Genomic DNA, 16,886 nt, shown 5'->3' with positions numbered 1-16,886 from the left:
GCATGCAAAACACATGCTACCTAAATGCTTTCAATATACAAATTTTCATGTATTTTAACACTGCAAATTTAAGGAATAAGGATAAAAATGTTGGTTGCTAGTATACAGATACTAGCAAGTCACCAGAAACAACCATGTGTACTCAAGTCATAGGCACAGAAAACAGATTTTAATAATCATGCAAATTGTCACATGCAAGGAAGTTTAATATGCAGCAAGAACAAGGACCTAAAAGGGAAATACCTGATTTTATATCAAATGAGTATCTCCCTTTTTTCTTCCCTTTTCACCTCAGTGTTACTCTTCAATGCACCCCTGCCCCCAGACTGCTTCCTCTTCTAAAAAGCCAGAGATAGGCTTCTTTTCCTCTTCATACATCCAACCAAAACATAAGGTTCTCTACTTTTTTAAAGGCAAGTCCACTGATTTAGGTTTCTCAACTTTCATCACATATTAGGAGGCTCTCTTACCATTTCTGTAACTAGACATACCCAATATTCAACCTCATAACAAAGAATTACAGACACAAGAGCCAGACCATTTTATAGCCCAGGAAGGTTAAGCCACTACACTAAAGCTAGCGGCAAGTCAGGACAAGAATCCATGGCTGTCCTCTAGCTCAGGGTCCTTCCATTACATATGGTACTCCTTTCTTTCTTCCTCTAAGATGCCCTTCCCTTCTGTGTGAGCTCTACTTTAGTTTTTCTTTCACAATTAAGTAGTAGCCTCTTTACCAGGGATCTTCAAGAGGAAAACGGAATGTAAACCAAGATTCCTTAGAGGCAATTCAAAGAAATCTAAAGTCACATTCAAATCCTCTTACCCACTGATTCAGTGTTTTGTAGCAACTCATTTTCTTTTTGCTCCTTTCTCCTCTGCCTTCTACCTGCCAGGCAATTCTATCTCCCATTACAGTGCTTTTCCTCTTATAAAACCCACCAAACTCATGCTCAAAATACATCAAACACACTCAGTGCTGTTAATCAATTCCTCAAAAGGTCAAAAGTTATATCATGTACACCAAAACTCATAAGAGCATCAATCCAAAAAAGCAGAAGAGTGGCAGTTTAAAAATTTAATAGACATGCACAAGTCTAAAAGACCCACAGTACTGTCTCATTCCAGAGGGAATTTTATATCATCATATCCTACTATATTTACCATAATTCATTCTGGGTGGGTGGGGGTGTGTGTGTGAATTATTTTTTAAGCACCAGAATTTAAAAGTGGGATAATGTATACCTTTTAAAAACAAATGCCCTTTTTATAGCATGAATGGGAAGTACTAATCTTGCATACACATGTGAGGTAAAACTGGCAATAGCAGAGTAAAAAATAATGTAATGAGTCTTAACCTAAAATCTGTAACACACTGGAATATCTGGGCTCTAACACCTATGACTCAAAAACCAGTCAGAGGGGGCTTCCCTGGTGGTGCAGTGGTTGAGAGTCCGCCCGCCGATGCAGGGGACACGGGTCTGGGAAGATCCCACATTCCGCGGAGCAGCTAGGCCCGTGAGCCATGGCCGCTGAGCCTGCGCGTGCGGAGCCTGTGCTCCGCAACAGGAGAGGCCACAACAGTGAGAGGCCCGTGTGCCGCAAAAAAAAAAAAAAAAAAAAAAAACTGTCAGAGGAAGAAGACTGTCACAGGTTAAAGACCCAAACTCTTTATTCTCACCCCTTCACCTCTTCATTCTCAACTCTTTATTGCTCACCTGTGGTATTTACAAGGTACTCTTCCATACTGGTTTCAGAAGCTATTCTGATTTATGAATGCTAAGGCCAAAGTGCATTGTTAACAATAACCTCCTTTTGATGCTTGGGGAATGAAGATTTTTGATATACAATAGTTAGGCAATGGAAAGAATCTAGGAAAATCCTAAGTAAAGTGTTTCCAAGTATACTTCCAGCTTGTTCCTAAGAAGCATTAACAGAGCAGTCTGGAAATGGAGTTTTAATGTCCTTTTAAATATTCACATTGACTTTACAAATTATTTCTGGTTGAAATTCAGTTTACATTTTTTGAAGGTCACAATTCCACCCGCTTATGTTTAAACTGTGTGGCTTTATCCCCACCCCACAAATTGTCCTCATATAGGAAACCACTAGAACTTTGTCTAATATGAGGGAAGGGACTCATGCAGAGATGACACGCTTTGCTGATTTGCAAGGTGAGCATCTGACACTCAAAACCAGTTTGTTCCAAGCACAGGTGCAACAACCGCCTAGAATTCTCATGCTACTTACTGGGATTGCAGAAGCAGCAGATTGAGAGGCGGTCTATTGAATTACACAACAAGAATTGTTTAAAAATTTCATGAACTCCACTTGAACACTTACTTGTTTATAAATTAGTTGAGCAAATTACCTGTACATATGTAAAAATATAGTTTGGGAAAAGCACAGAATAGGAGCAATTCATACCTTAAATGCTACAACTGAACTGTACTAGAGGTTCTTTACCCCAGAAACTGGAAACTTGATATCCAGTGAATGTGTGTGCATTAAAGTAATGATGTATCTCAGCGCTGCTGTGAAATTAACAGAGAATATATGATTATCAGGTAACTATTTAAAGCTTGACAGTAAGTCATTCTCTAAAGTGCTAAATGTGTTGATTCAAAAGTATACAAAATGATGTGTGTTGATTTAAAAGCATACAAAATGATGCAAACTGGAGCATGCCACAATATATACTGGTACATCTGGGTGATGGTAGATTTATGTTTGATTTAGATATAATAACCTTTAAAGGGGGGGGTCTCTTAATCTCACAGATTTTACTGAAATGCTCATCTGCTGAGGGAGGACCCAGTGTAGGAGGAGCCATTGTTTCCTGGAGTAACCACAGGTTTTAGGAACCTTAGCTCTAACTGCGATGTGATTAACGTACTTGTATGAAGAAGTCCTAGTCGCTCTCAACCTGAAATGTTTAAAGTCACTGCAACGCCAAAATACTTTTGCACAACAATTTTTCTGTGCAAAACCATTATCTTGGGCTTTTTAAAACGTGACATGCAGGCTCTATGCCTTAGAGGGTTATAATGCTAAATGGAAAGCACTTTTAGGTGAAGAAATGAGTCAAAAGTAAAAACAGGGGTAAGTTTTCTTAAGCACTGTATCTCAATCACAGTGGGGGACCAACAATTCCAGTAAACAACCTACTCATACAGCTACTGTTAAGAGACAAGATGACACAGGCGTATTTACACAGAAGTATGTTTTAAAATGAACTTTAAACCCAAAGGGGGTTTAAAAATGGTCTAATATCAATTTCAAACCCCTATTAACTTCAATTCACTTTAGTATTTACTGAATACCATGGCACCAGTACACATGCTGGATTCTGAAGATACAAAGATGAATAAACAAAAAATTATAGCATATCTGGTAAATGTTGTAAAGGTATGTTCAAGATACAGAAAAAGCCAGAAGAGAGGGTAATAAACTGTCAGGGAGGGAACTGAGATTGAGAAAGGCTTCACAGAAGAATTTATCACCTGAACTGGGTTTTGACAGATGAAGAGAAGTTCCCTGGGTAGGAGAAAAGACAACTCAGAGGTGTAAAGTATGTCTGAGATTCCAAGGAGGGTGGTTTTACCAATACAAAGGGAAGAAGGGGGAAAAGAGGGATACAGAAAAGCTGTCAGGGACCAAGGATCATACCATGCTAAGTAATTTCATCTTAGAAGTAGTTAAGAAACACTGAAGGGCTTCAGGCTGGTGAATGACATGATCAAATCCATGCTTTCTCTCCAACAGACCATATTCTCAAATAGATCTAAAAATAGTCTCTGAAATACTTCGCCATAAACCAAAAAGCTGAGAGACAGAGGACTGTATGGAAAAATGCAATGATATGAAACTAAATTATCTCCACATGCAATTTAATTACAATTTCATCAATTCTAGACATTTAAACACAGTTTAAACACAAAATTAAATTGGGCAATTCTACTAATTATTACTGTCATTATTTCCACAGTAGCTGGTAGGAAACGCCTGGTTGCTGGAATGTTATAGGAGATTCAATCCTGTCCCCTCCTATCACGGCCACTCAATTCCAAATGGGCCCTTCTGAATACAGTGCTATATGGTAAGAAAGCACAACATGCCTCTTTCCTTGATGAATCCAGTGTGTATTTTTAGCTGATAGGCAGAAAACTAACATAACAGATATGATCATAGCCCAAATCTAGAAACCAGAAGGAATTCAGGCCACAAAGATTCCTGGATATAAATGCTTAACTACAAAGAATAATAATAAATACTAAAATAATAAATGCCAACCACAAAGCAAATGTCAGCCATTTGAGTCTTGCCAAGGGAAAAATATGATGAAGGAATTGGGTAACTTCTGGATGGCTGAGTAAACTTTTTCTAAGAATCCCAAAATGAACCCCAAAACACGCAATCTGAATGAAACTACAGTCCTGAGCTTTTACAAGATGTCATAATACACTTCTTTGTGCTAGAACCAAAGTGCAAAAAGCCACAATACGGTCCAGTGAGGAAGGAAGAAGGCATTCATTTGGTTGAAATACATGAACCTTCACATTTTTGTGGTGAAAGGCACGTTTATTGAAAACTATTAATGATGGCAAGTGTGCTGGAAGAACCAGTTCACTGAGAATACCCTCATAATTGAAAAGGGTAAATGCACTCGAAAACTGAAAGCCTTCCTTCTCTTCAGCAATATATAGTCCATTATGCAAATACACATTGTACTTGACATCTATACTTAATACCACTAAGGAGCCATTAGAATAACTTCATCCTATAACAGAAGTCTGCACTGAGCTCAAAGTACAACTCAACATTTGACATTAAGGTCCAGGAAGTTCTCTCAACTGAGGCAGTCAGCAACTACTAAAAAATGAGGAATAAAAGCCTATACAGCCTTTGCACCCTTACAAAGCTTAATGGTACAACATTACCTACTGCAATTCATGCAGTGTTAGTAGACAATGGACACCTTAGCTGACAACTACATGTATCATTTTAAATCAAGCACAAGAGTTGCTTGCTATCCTAGTGTCCCTGAGTGCTTAAATTAAGTGACAGAAAAGCAGAGCACACAAGGTTTTCAAACCAAACCCCATATAACACTCCTCTCTTTGAGAACAGTAACAAGTTTTTTTTATTGAATGCTTCCTTTCTCCATCTACTTTAGTGGGAGAACAGTTGGGAAACACTTACGTTAACCAGAGACTCCTTGAACTTGATGTGAAGTCTGTAATTAGAAAGGGCAATGATGGCATCCTCAGCACGGCCCACATACTCTGTGCTTTCTCCATGAAGTTCAAGGAAAGGAACCTTCAAAATGGAAGAAGAAACCCTTCAGAGTTTTGAAGCAGTAAAGCAAAGTGTTCAAACACGGGTCAGGTGAATGGATGATAAACATTGTCACTCAAAAACAGTACATAAATGGGTAAGGGACCTAAAGAGGATGGGTTTATACCCACAAGATTCAAGATTCATAAAACCTAGTTATTCATATTCTAGACTACAGAAGGAATGACACAGAGATGATCATCTCAGTGAATTCTCAGGAAAAAAAAGTCTTTCTAAAAGGAGAGATGTTTTCCAGCTTATATTTCTATTATGTGTATGGCTCAGGAAAAAATATATTCTTCTAATACATATTTTCCTATACATAGCACATTAGTTGAATCCATTAGTTCTGCTACATTGTTACTATGATGCTTAATACTTATTTCACAATCAAAAGTGGCCTGAAATTACCTGAAGATTCTCATCCTCCCGGATCAGCTGCTTCCTGGGAAAGATCTGATTGGCCTGGATGCACTCAAGGCTGTGCCGAGTCTCTTCATCCTGGAAAAACCCAAATGTTTAAATAATTTCAAAGCTCCTACTCATCCATACTGGGTTTTTCTGCCATGTCTAGAAGCATAATAACAGTGAGAGTCCAGTGACCACGGTGGACTGGCAGAAAGCTCAATGAAAAAATATTCACCCCCAAAAGTGTTCCACCTAATACATTAGGCGCCTTTAGATGGAGAACACACCAATGCCAAAAAAATAAGTTAAAGAGGTTAAGAACATTTCTATTAAGCACTAATAAGTTCTTAGTATATTACTTTTAAGAGAAACCAAGATACAGTGGCTTTTTTCTCTTAAGTTATAACCTTTAATTCTTATTTTTGAAAGATACATTCTGCATTATATAAAAATGAAATGATGTGACTCCCGTCTGGAATTTGCTTCAAAATAATTGGAGAGGGAAGGGAATGGGGCATAAATGAAACAGAACTGTCCATGAGGGATAATTCATGCAACTTTTAAGTGAGAGTTCACTATACCACTGTGTCTACTTTGGTTATATGTGAACTTTCCATAACAGAAAGTTTTTTTCTTTTTAATGTAAACTTAAGAAGTGAATTCTCAAACTGAAAACACGTGTGAACCACTACCCCTAGCATAATCTGCTTTATATTACAAATTAGATTTATTTCTATTAAGGCAATTTCAAAGAAGCAATAAATTATAATCTAAATGGCACATGAATTGAACTAATTATAATTTATATTAAAAAGTAGCCTTTTACATTATGAATTTTTATGGTATAGGAAGACCAGGGGGAAAAAGCAATCTGGTGGAAAGTCTGACTTTAAATTATGATGGAATCTGTTTACACAGCAAATTTTACATAAGCAAAACCATATCTTGTTAAACTGACAGCACCAGTAAGAAGTACAACCACTAGTTAGTGGACATTTCCACACATGCTACTTATCACACGTCTAACAATTTTTTAATCTCAAAGAAAGAAAAATCCTATCTATAAACAAACAATACTCAAGGTTTTTTGTTTGTTTTTGTCTGCGTTGCTGCATGCGGGCTTTCTCTCTAGTTGCGGAGAGTGGGGGCTACTCTTTGTTGCGGTGCGCAGGCTTCTCATTGTGGTGGCTTCTCCTGTTGTGGAGCACGGGCTCTAGGCGCATTGGCTTCAGTAGTCATGGCACCCGGGCTCAGTAGTTGTGGCTCACGGGCTCTAGAGCACAGGCTCAGCAGTTGTGACACACAGGCTTAACTGCTCCACGGCATGTGGGATCTTCCCGGACCAGGGATCGAACCCGTATCCCCTGCACTGGGAGGCGGAGTTTTAACCACTGCTCCACCAGGGAAGCCCCCAAGGGTGATTTTTTAAAGAAATTTTATCACGAAATATGTCGACATTTGGAAGATCTGCATTACTCACTCCTCATTATTTTCAAAATGACCCATTCTTTTTTTTTTTTTTGCGGTACGCGGGCCTCTCCCGTTGTGGAGCACAGGCTCCGGACGCGCAGGCTCAGTGGCCATGGCTCACGGGCCCAGCCGCTCCGCAGCATGTAGGATCTTCCCGGACCAGGGCACGAACCCGTGTCCCCTGCATCGGCAGGTGGACTCTCAACCACTGCGCCAACAGGGAAGCCCCTAAATGACCTATTTTTGATGTTACAAAATTATGCATGGATAAAAGATTAATTTAAAGTGCAAGACAGACCTATGGTTTTAACATAATACAAAAAGTTCACTGATATGGCTTCAGATTCCACACTGCAACTAACCTTCAAAGAACTGATACTGGTCGGGGCTTCCCTGGTGGAGCAGTAGTTAAGAATCTGCCTGCCAAGGCAGGGGACACAGGTTCAAGCCCTGGTACGGGAAGATCCCACATGCCGTGGAGCAACTAAGCCCATGGGCCACAACTACTGAGCCTGCGCTCTAGAGCCGGCAAGCCACAGCTACTGAAGCCCGCACGTCTAGAGCCGGTGCTCTGCAACAAGAGAAGCCACCGCGATGAGAAGCCCACGCACTGCAACGAAGAGTAGCCCCCGCTCGCCACAACTAGAGAAAGCCCGTGCACAGCAAAGACCCAATGCCGCCAAAAATAAATAAATAAATTTATTTATTAAAAAGAACTGATACTTGTCAAGTTTTGATGCAGTATAATAGAAGAATACACACAACTACCTGGAAAAACTATTAAAATACTCTTCCTCTAACTATGAATCTCTGTGAGGCTGGATTTACTTCATTTATTTAAAAAAAAACATACTGTAACAAATTGGATGGAGAAGTAGGTATGAGAATCTAGCTATCATCTATTAAGCCAAACATTTTTAAAAAAACTGTAAAGGGCTTCCCTGGTAGCGCAGTGGTTGAGAGTCCGCCTGCCGATGCAGGGGACACGGGTTCGTGCCCTGGTCCGGGAAGATCCCACGTGCCGCGGAGCGGCTGGGCCCGTGAGCCATGGCCGCTGAGCCTGTGCGTCCGGAGCCTGTTCTCCGCAACGGGAGAGGCCACAGCAGTGAGAGGCCCGCGTACCGGAAAAAAAAAAAAACCAAAACTGTAAAAATCAATGCTACTCTTTTATATTAATTATTGTTGGATGAGGAAAAAGTTAATTTTCATAAAAAGTGTTACGGTAACATTTAATTGGTTATTGTTATTTTTAAATGAATTAATGAACATTTTAAAGATTTCTCAGCTTTAACGTTTTTTAAAAATAAATTTATTATTATTTTTTTAAATAAATTTGTTCTTTTTTTTTTTGGCTGTGTTGGGTCTTCGTTGCTGTGCGCAGGCTTTCTCTAGTTGCGGCAAGCGGGGGCTACTCTTTGTTGCGGTGCGCGGACTCTCGTTGTGGCTTCTCTTGTTGCAGAGCACGGGCTCTAGGTGCGCAGGTTTCAGTAGTTGTGGCACGTGGGCTCAATAGTTGTAGCTCACGGGCTCTAGAGCACAGGCTCAGTAATTGTGGTGCACGGGCTCAGTTGCTCCGTGACATGTGGGATCTTCCTGGGCCAGGAATCGAACCCGTGTCCCCTGCATTGGCAGGCGGATTCTTAACCACTGTGCCAGCAAGGAAGCCCAGCTTTTAACTTCTAAGATAGTAAATACAGACAGACACACCCTACATAAACAAAAGCTCTTTGGGGCCCTCAATAAGTCAAGAATGTAAAAAGAGGTCCTCAGACCAAAGACTTTGAGAATTGCTGCTCTACTATAATCCACTACTAAACACATTCGTCCTTCAGTATCTGAGGGGGATAGGTTCCAGGACACACAGCACTCCCATGGATACTCAAATCCCTTATATAAAAAAGGTATACAGTATTTGCATATAATACTGTATATACTGCATATACTCATCCTCCAGTATACTTTAAATCACCTCTAGATTACTTATAAAACCTAATATAAAGTAAATGCTATGTAAATAGTTGCTGGTGCACAGCACATTCAGGTGTTGCTTTTTGGAATTTTCTGTAATTTTCCCCGATTAATCGGGGAATCCATGGATGTGGTACCACTGACTGTACCAAGTAAAGCTGTTTAATCTGAAGTCAGGCTTTCTATAAAACCAGTCACCTAGTGATGAAACGAACAGCCATACAGAGACTTCAACAACACTCACTCACTCAGCTACTACCCATAAAACTGTATCTTTGCTACTCTAGCTGACTGGGCCCATTCCAACCCCTCTAAGGGGCCATTTTATCTTGAGGCACAGGTTTTATCTTGAGGCACAAACTTTTAAAAAGTTTGATACTTAAAATGTATAAAGAAATTAGCGGCTTCAAATTCTAAAAATAAAACTGTAACAACTTTATAAATGGTTCATAAAATGCTATCAAAAAATATAAAACTTGTCATGTACTTAGCAGTCCTAGGGAAGTGACACTGCTAAGTATTCACCATGACTGTCAAGAAATCATAGCTGATAATCAAATAATTTCAAAAGCAAAAGTATAAAAATCTATTCAGTTATTTATAGCAATAAATAAATGAAAGTTTAATGAAGTTGGTATGTTTTAGTAAGGTTGATATGACATGGCTTGCAGCCTCAAGAAATATAATTACCTAGGGTGTACGAAGAATGACTCCACTTCTATAAACACCAAAATAACCTGTTATATGAAGAGTTTTGTGTCAATCTGTTCCATTTTATTCCTTTCCACTCACTTCCTCTGAGGTCAATGATTGGGTGAAGGAATAAGGGACATAGTCATATTTGAAAGGAACTCAATTTTTCTATAAATGTTACCTTTTTTTCTTTTAACCAATTCTATTTCCATTCTTAAGATGTAGTTCTTGACTTAAAGAATACTGAGTATTCACACTCAGCACTAAAGAGAAAAGATATAAGAAAACTTGTATTTAGGAAGTTTTTCTCATAAACCAATAGGGGATAGGCAGGAAAAGCTATAAAATATGGGGGGGGGCTTTTAAAAATTATTACATAAAAGCACATTGTAAACATGCTTTCTCAGCATCACATTACCTTTTTAAACTCACCTAAATATATAAGGCCTAAACTTTTATTCTCTTCAAGATCATTTGACACATCATTAATTCTTTAAGTGATTCCTGGACTAGATTTTTACTGACCTCTAAATAGCATAGAACTGAAATAACATAGCAGGCCTAAACAACAACAACAACAAAAAAAAAACTAGAGAAGCTATTTATCAATTCATTCTTGCTGGCACATTTACTTGGGGGCTAATCCAGGCCAATGCATATAACCAAAGCAGTTACCGAAAACTGAAAATGGAACAAATGATTTTCAGCATAAGAGAACTGAGAATTTGGCAAACAAGACGAGCATAAAGAAATAATATTTCACAGTCAAATGAAATAAATGCTTTTTTTAATAAAACTGTCTCAGTTCACGTTACCTGTACGGCTTCTGGACTGATTTTCCCCCTTACATTGGATGGCCAAAAGGTTCGTTCGGATTTTCCCACAAGCTCTTACAGAAAAATCCGAATGAACTTTATGGCCAACACAATACATAAAAATGCATTTAATCCCCAAGGATTAGGATTAAACTATTCATAGACTTTCCAAGAAGAATGGTAAAAACATTACTTGGCTAAACATAAGCTAAATCAACTACCTAATTTATTACAGTTTCTGAGTTTCATTATGTAAAAGGGAGGACAAACTTGAGATGGCTGATGGAGGAAGAGCTGGAAGGAGACAAAAGGCAAGGAAGAAAAAGTCTGGGGACTTCCCTGGTGGCACAGTGGTTAAGAATCCACCTGCCAATGCAGGGGACACGGGTTCAAACCCTGGTCCAGGAAGATCCCACATGCCGCGGAGCAACTAAGCCCATGTGCCCCAACTACTGAGCCTGCACTCTAGAGCCCACAAGCCACAACTACTGAGCCCACGTGCCACAACTACTGAAGCCCGCGTGCCTAGAGCCCATGCTCTGCAACAAGAGAAGCCACCACAATGAGAAGTCCGCACACTGCAATGAAGAGTAGCCCCCGCTCACCGCAACTAGAGAAAGCCTGTGTGGAGCAACGAAGACCCAACACAGCCATAAATAAATAAATAAATGTACTAAAAAAAGAAAAAGAAAAAGTCTGTCAAAGTGTTAGCCTGATAAGAGGCTTGAAAACAAATTTCTCCTAGGCTAGCTATAAGCAGTAGTTTATTAGTAGGAGAATGTATTCCACATGGTTGATTTCCTGCTATTGCTGAGGAACACCAGGCATTGTGGAATCTGGTGGTACTTAATCTCCACCAGCGCCATACGGAGTCACCTATAAAATCTTGAAAAGGGATCAGTCACCACAGTTCCAGGCTAATTTCTGCTATTCACTAAACTATGCAGGTAAGAGACTTAAGTCTATACCTCAGAAGTCAACATTAGAGATAAATATTTAAAGAACATGGCGAGTAGAGGCTGACCAGTGGAAATGTCTATAAACTGAATTTATATACAGCCTTCCAGGATTAAAAAAAAAACTATACTTAAGAGTGAAATACCTGTAGGAACATTTGACAAATGTAAAAGTTAAAGTGACTGTCAGTCTGTCAATTTATCATTCTTAAGACTGGTATTAAAGGCGATCAAAAATAAATTTCCCTTGATATAATGTTTGTGATCTGTTTCAAAATAATACAAAGAGGTGTGGGTGAGGGAGTCAGAAGAAACAAGTGTGGCCATGAACTGATGATTATTGCAGCTGGTTGATGCATATATGAGGGTTCATCATACAATTCTCGATTTGTACAGGCTTGAGATTTTCCATAATGAAACATGAAAACATCTTCCTAATACTTAATCTCCCGAAGAAACCTCAATCTCATTTAAGAACTTTTAAAAGTATGAGGATGTTACTCAAATAAGTATAGAAGTATACACTAAAAAAACAAAGAAAAACCAGTACTTCTGAATTCTCTATACAAAAAATAAGGATTAAGGACACAGAACCAAAATTCTAAAACAAAAGAAATTAATTAATATTATTTAAATCAATGATTCAACAACTTGCAAAATGATGTAGCTAGTAAAAAATCATTAGGAATCCAATGAGTCAACGAGTGAAAATGTTTAATTCATTTAGTGAAATAAGCAAAATAATTATGTTTTAATTCCAACTACATATCGACATAAACTAGTTAGAAAGGAACACAACCATGGGTTTTGGTGGAAAAGTTGTAAATAAGTACTTGTAAAAACTTGTTATAATGCTACTTTATGACAGATTTTTTTAAAAAGACCCATGGTCATACTGCTCGCCAAATACTGCACACAGAAGTATCTCCAGAGCGCACCAGGAAGACTGTCTGCAGGGCACCAGAGACCCCAGCAGCACCAGAATGAGGACTACACCGTTGTAGCTATGTGGTACACAATGAAGGACAACCCCTCAGTACAGAACAGAGCTGCTTTCATAAGCCCACCATTTGCTACTCATTAGCATTGGCATACATACCATAAAATATTAGGCAAACACTTTTTCAATTCATTAAAAACTCATGAAAACCAATAAAATAAAATATAGTCTAAAGAAAAGCTCATCAGTGTTTGGGTATAGAATACATTAGAAAGTTGTTATGCCCACAAACTAAGAAAAAACTGGCAAAGATTTAAGATGACAGCAGTTACCTTTGTCGTCGTTTTAATGACACTTCTATACAACTAGTTTTTCTGTTTTGTTTTAGTTTGTTTTTAATTTTGAAAAGCACTTTCAACCCATGTTCCTAATGAAGCTTGAAATTAACATGGCCTTTTCAATTCGTTTTTTGTGCACCAGCATGAGACAGAGTTTGGTTCTAGAAAACATCACCAAGATAGAAGCGGGACAATATTACAGAGGACCATTTCTTATTTAAGCCTTGGAGCACGGTTTACATGTTCTCAGGATTGATAGAAATGTGGTTGGCTCATTGCTCCATCATCTCTGCCTGAACTGGGTCCTAAATAGCCCACAAGTCACTGAAATACACTCATTTTAGTCAAAGACGTAGGTAGGTAGGGAGTGTGCAGAGCTACTCCATCTTCTCTGGGATAAAAATAATGCCTTAAAGAGACAGGACAGGAAAGACAGGGAATTGCTTCTATCCAGAAAGGTAAATTCATGAAGAATATGTGTATGACCATATAATTCTCCTACACACAAAACACACACATGCGCGCGTGCGCACGCGCGCACACACACACAGAGAAAAGCTTTTCATGATACCTTCCTTCCTAGAAAAGGAATAAGAACCCTGCAGTCCAAGAAACATGGGTTTTAGTCTTGACTCCATTTACTATCTTACTGAAAAGAGACAATATTTAACTCACAGGATTAAAGTTAATAGACGCAAAACTGCTCTAAGACACTAGAATATTCTAAAATTATTACTACTAAGTAAACAATAAAAGAAAATAGACAAGAGAGTTCTGGGAAAGAAAAAGTGAAATGATTTCTCACAATAACAAAAATGGGTAACTGAACTTATTAGTATTCACTTAATTGTCAGGACAGAGTTCAAGTTCAATTTTCTTGTTATTTCTCTGTACTTACCATGACAGGAGGCCCAGATTAGGAGGAGAGATCCCCGTCCTTTCTTCCGTATCTTGGCAAGGCTTTTCTTTCCTTTATGCCTGGATCTTGAAAAAGAAAAAAAAAAGGACAAAATTGGCAATTCCCACACACACCCCCGCCCCGTTTGGCCATACCCTAATTAAAGAAACTGCATATACAAGGACCTAAAGACCTGACCAGTCAGCCAAGGAAAAGCTGAATATCACCCAGCCAATCCCCACTAGTCAAATCCAAACTCCTTAACTCCCTTGTGAAAATCCTCCTGGTCATAAACTATTTGAGCAAAAAAGTAGCAAATGCTCATGTCCTTAATGTTGATAGCAATACAAAAAATATTATAAACCTTAGATGAAAATAATAAAGCAATAACTAAAACTAACCTGCAAATGCAAAAACAACATTCTTGTCATATTACAGTATGTTTTTGTGGTTATCTGTAAATTCAAAGTGGATCTCCCCATCTGTGGGAACCAAACTGGCTTAGTAAAAAAATATGAAAAAACTGCCTTTTGCCCCAATATCCTGTGCTCACTGAAAAGTCACATAAACTGCACTAATACCTTTACCTGGTTTTCAGAAACAACTATAAGAGTGGGGGAGGAATACCTAACAAGAAACTCAAAGACAGGCTAGTAAGAACACTATCATCTCTAATAAGTAGCTTTTTTAAAAAAAATACATTTCATGCAAAGCCAGCATTTCCAGTTCACTGAACTTCCATGAATATAGGATATTTTAGGCAGTCTGGGATTCAATATTCAAAGTAAACTCTTTGTGAGCAGTGAAAGTGAGGGAACAGAGGACATCAAAGAAGTAGCAGGGCCCAGAACATGTGGAGCCTTGTGCAGTTATGAACAAAGGAGTGACATGAGGTGACTTAAAGGATGGCTCTGGCTATAGGGCGGGAACAGAGGGAGCATAGGAGGAAACAGGAAGACCTGTCAGAAGGAAATAATCACCTTAAGAAGTAGTGATGGAAATGGTTGAGACACTGCTGGATTCTGGATATATTTTGAAATTACCACCCACAGGATTTGAGCTAATTCATTAAATAAAAGAAGTCACACTTTCTAGCTTCAGCATCTAGAAGCAAGGATTTCCCCCTTACTGATGAGGGAAAACATTAAGAAAAATGGATTACCCACTCTGTGCAGAGGTACAGGAGGGGAAACAGGGAATCAAAGGTTCCGTTTTAGACACGTTATATTTGAGATGCCTATCAGATATCCCGTTGAAGACACCAAGTAAAAGCCGAACAAACTAGCCTGGAGATGAAGAAGATGGAAGCTAGAGATAGTAACATAAATGTGGGAGCCATAACGGTGTATATGGCATTAAAGCTAGTAAATTCCGGGGCAAGTACAGATGGAGAAACTAAGAGGACCAAGTGGTGGTTTGGGGTACTCCATTGTTCAGAGGCTAGAAGGATGAGGAAGAACCAAGTGGTTTAGTAACAAATCAAGTCAGAGTCATCATTCTTACCATTATTCAAACCTAAAACAAGTCTTTGTGATATAACCCAGCTCAAGAACAGAGATTAGCATAAAATTCTCATTTATTCATTCATTTCAATAAATAATTATTCAACACCTAGTATAATCCCAGCACTGCTCTAGATCTAGGGGAGACAACTGTAACCAAAAAGTCACGGAGTTTAATTTTAATGCCTGGGACTTCGCTGGTGGTGCAGTGGTTGAGAGTCCACCTGCCATTGCAGGGGACACGGGTTCGATCCCTGGTCTGGGAAGCTCCCACGTGCCTTGGGGCAGCTGGGTCCTTGCACCACAGCTGCTGAGACCCATACGCCTAGAGCCCGCACTTTGCGGCAAGAGAGACCACCGCAGTGAGAAGCCCGCACACCGCGGCGCAGGGTGGCCCCTGCTCGCCGCAGCTGGAGGGGGCCCGCGTGTACCAACGAAGACCCAATGCAGCCTAAATAAATAAATAAATAAAAGAATCTGCCTGCCAATGCAGGGGACACGGGTTCGATCCCTAGTCGGGAAGATCCCACATGACGCGGAGCAACTAAGCCCATGCGCCACAACTACTGAGCCCACATGCTGCAACTACTGAAGCCTGCACGTCTAGAGCCTGTGCTCCGCAACAAGAGAAGCCACCACGATGAGAAGCCCGTGCACCACAAAAAGACTAGCGCCGCTCATCTCAACTAGAGAAAGCCCGCACACAGCAACGAAGACCCAACGCAGCCAAAAATAGATTTAAAAAATGAAATAAAATAAAAATTTTACTGCCTGCCTTCCCCACTAGAAACAAATAGATAGATATGTTTATATTAGGTAGCTGGTAAGTGTTACAAAGAAAATAAAGCAGGGTTTAGAGATGAGTAACAAAGAACTGCTGTTTTAGATGAGGTGGCAAGGGTATGTAAAGAGACCACCTGTTGGAATTAATTAAAAAGGAAAGGAGGAAAGGCAAAGAAATTATTCCTGAGGGTATGAACTTATTAGAAAAAAATCTCTTAAAGATCACTTTAAAAAGAAACACCTACTGGATGAATTTTATTTTTAAACTGCCCTAATGTTGTGCAAAAGATATTTGTGTTTTAGAATTAAATGTCTAATGACAGTACCATATACATATTCAAACTGCTATATTTTAAATAACTCAAATAGAAGTGGATTTGAAGTTTTTCAAAACAGATAACAAAGTGCAACTCCAGTGATGAAGAAATGAACATAAAAAAGGTAGTGGAACGTGGAGAACTTGAAACCTTCATGCACTGCTGTAGAAAATGGTTTAGCAGTTCCTTTAAAATTCACCATATGAGTCATTAACTCCATTCCTGGGTATATACCCAAGAGACCTGAAAACATATCCACACAAAAACTTGTGTGTTAATGTTCACAGCAGCATTTTTCATAATAGCCAAGAAGCAGAAACAACCCAAATGTCCATCAAATGATGAAAGAATAAAATGTGGTATATCCACACAATGGAATATTATCCAGCAATAAAAAAAGACTAAAATACTGACACATGATACAATACGGATGAACACTGAAAACATAATACTAACTGAAAGAA

The 16,886-nt window shown here is 39.0% G+C and overlaps 1 protein-coding gene across 15 annotated transcripts in view; it reads right to left on the bottom strand.

The window, feature by feature from the left end:
* The window catches only part of MTMR3 (myotubularin related protein 3), a 160,227-nt gene that overhangs the window by 61,606 nt on the left and 81,735 nt on the right, over positions 1-16,886 (bottom strand). For all 15 annotated transcript variants that reach the window (XR_012325251.1, XM_033837158.2, XM_019950189.3 and 12 more), the window contains 3 exons: positions 13,821-13,906; positions 5,746-5,835; positions 5,200-5,316 (listed from right to left, as the gene is read on the bottom strand). Coding sequence is in view for 14 of the 15 variants with exons in the window: in XM_033837158.2 (XP_033693049.1) it covers positions 5,200-5,316; positions 5,746-5,835; positions 13,821-13,823 (210 nt within the window). In the remaining variant the exon portion in view is untranslated. The remainder of the gene's footprint in view (positions 1-5,199; positions 5,317-5,745; positions 5,836-13,820; positions 13,907-16,886) is intronic.

Source organism: Tursiops truncatus, chromosome 13 (genome assembly GCF_011762595.2).
Source record: "Tursiops truncatus isolate mTurTru1 chromosome 13, mTurTru1.mat.Y, whole genome shotgun sequence".
NCBI classification, from domain to species: domain Eukaryota; kingdom Metazoa; phylum Chordata; class Mammalia; order Artiodactyla; family Delphinidae; genus Tursiops; species Tursiops truncatus.
The sequence above is the reverse complement of the archived record's forward strand: the minus strand, read 5'-3'. Positions and strand labels throughout refer to the sequence as shown.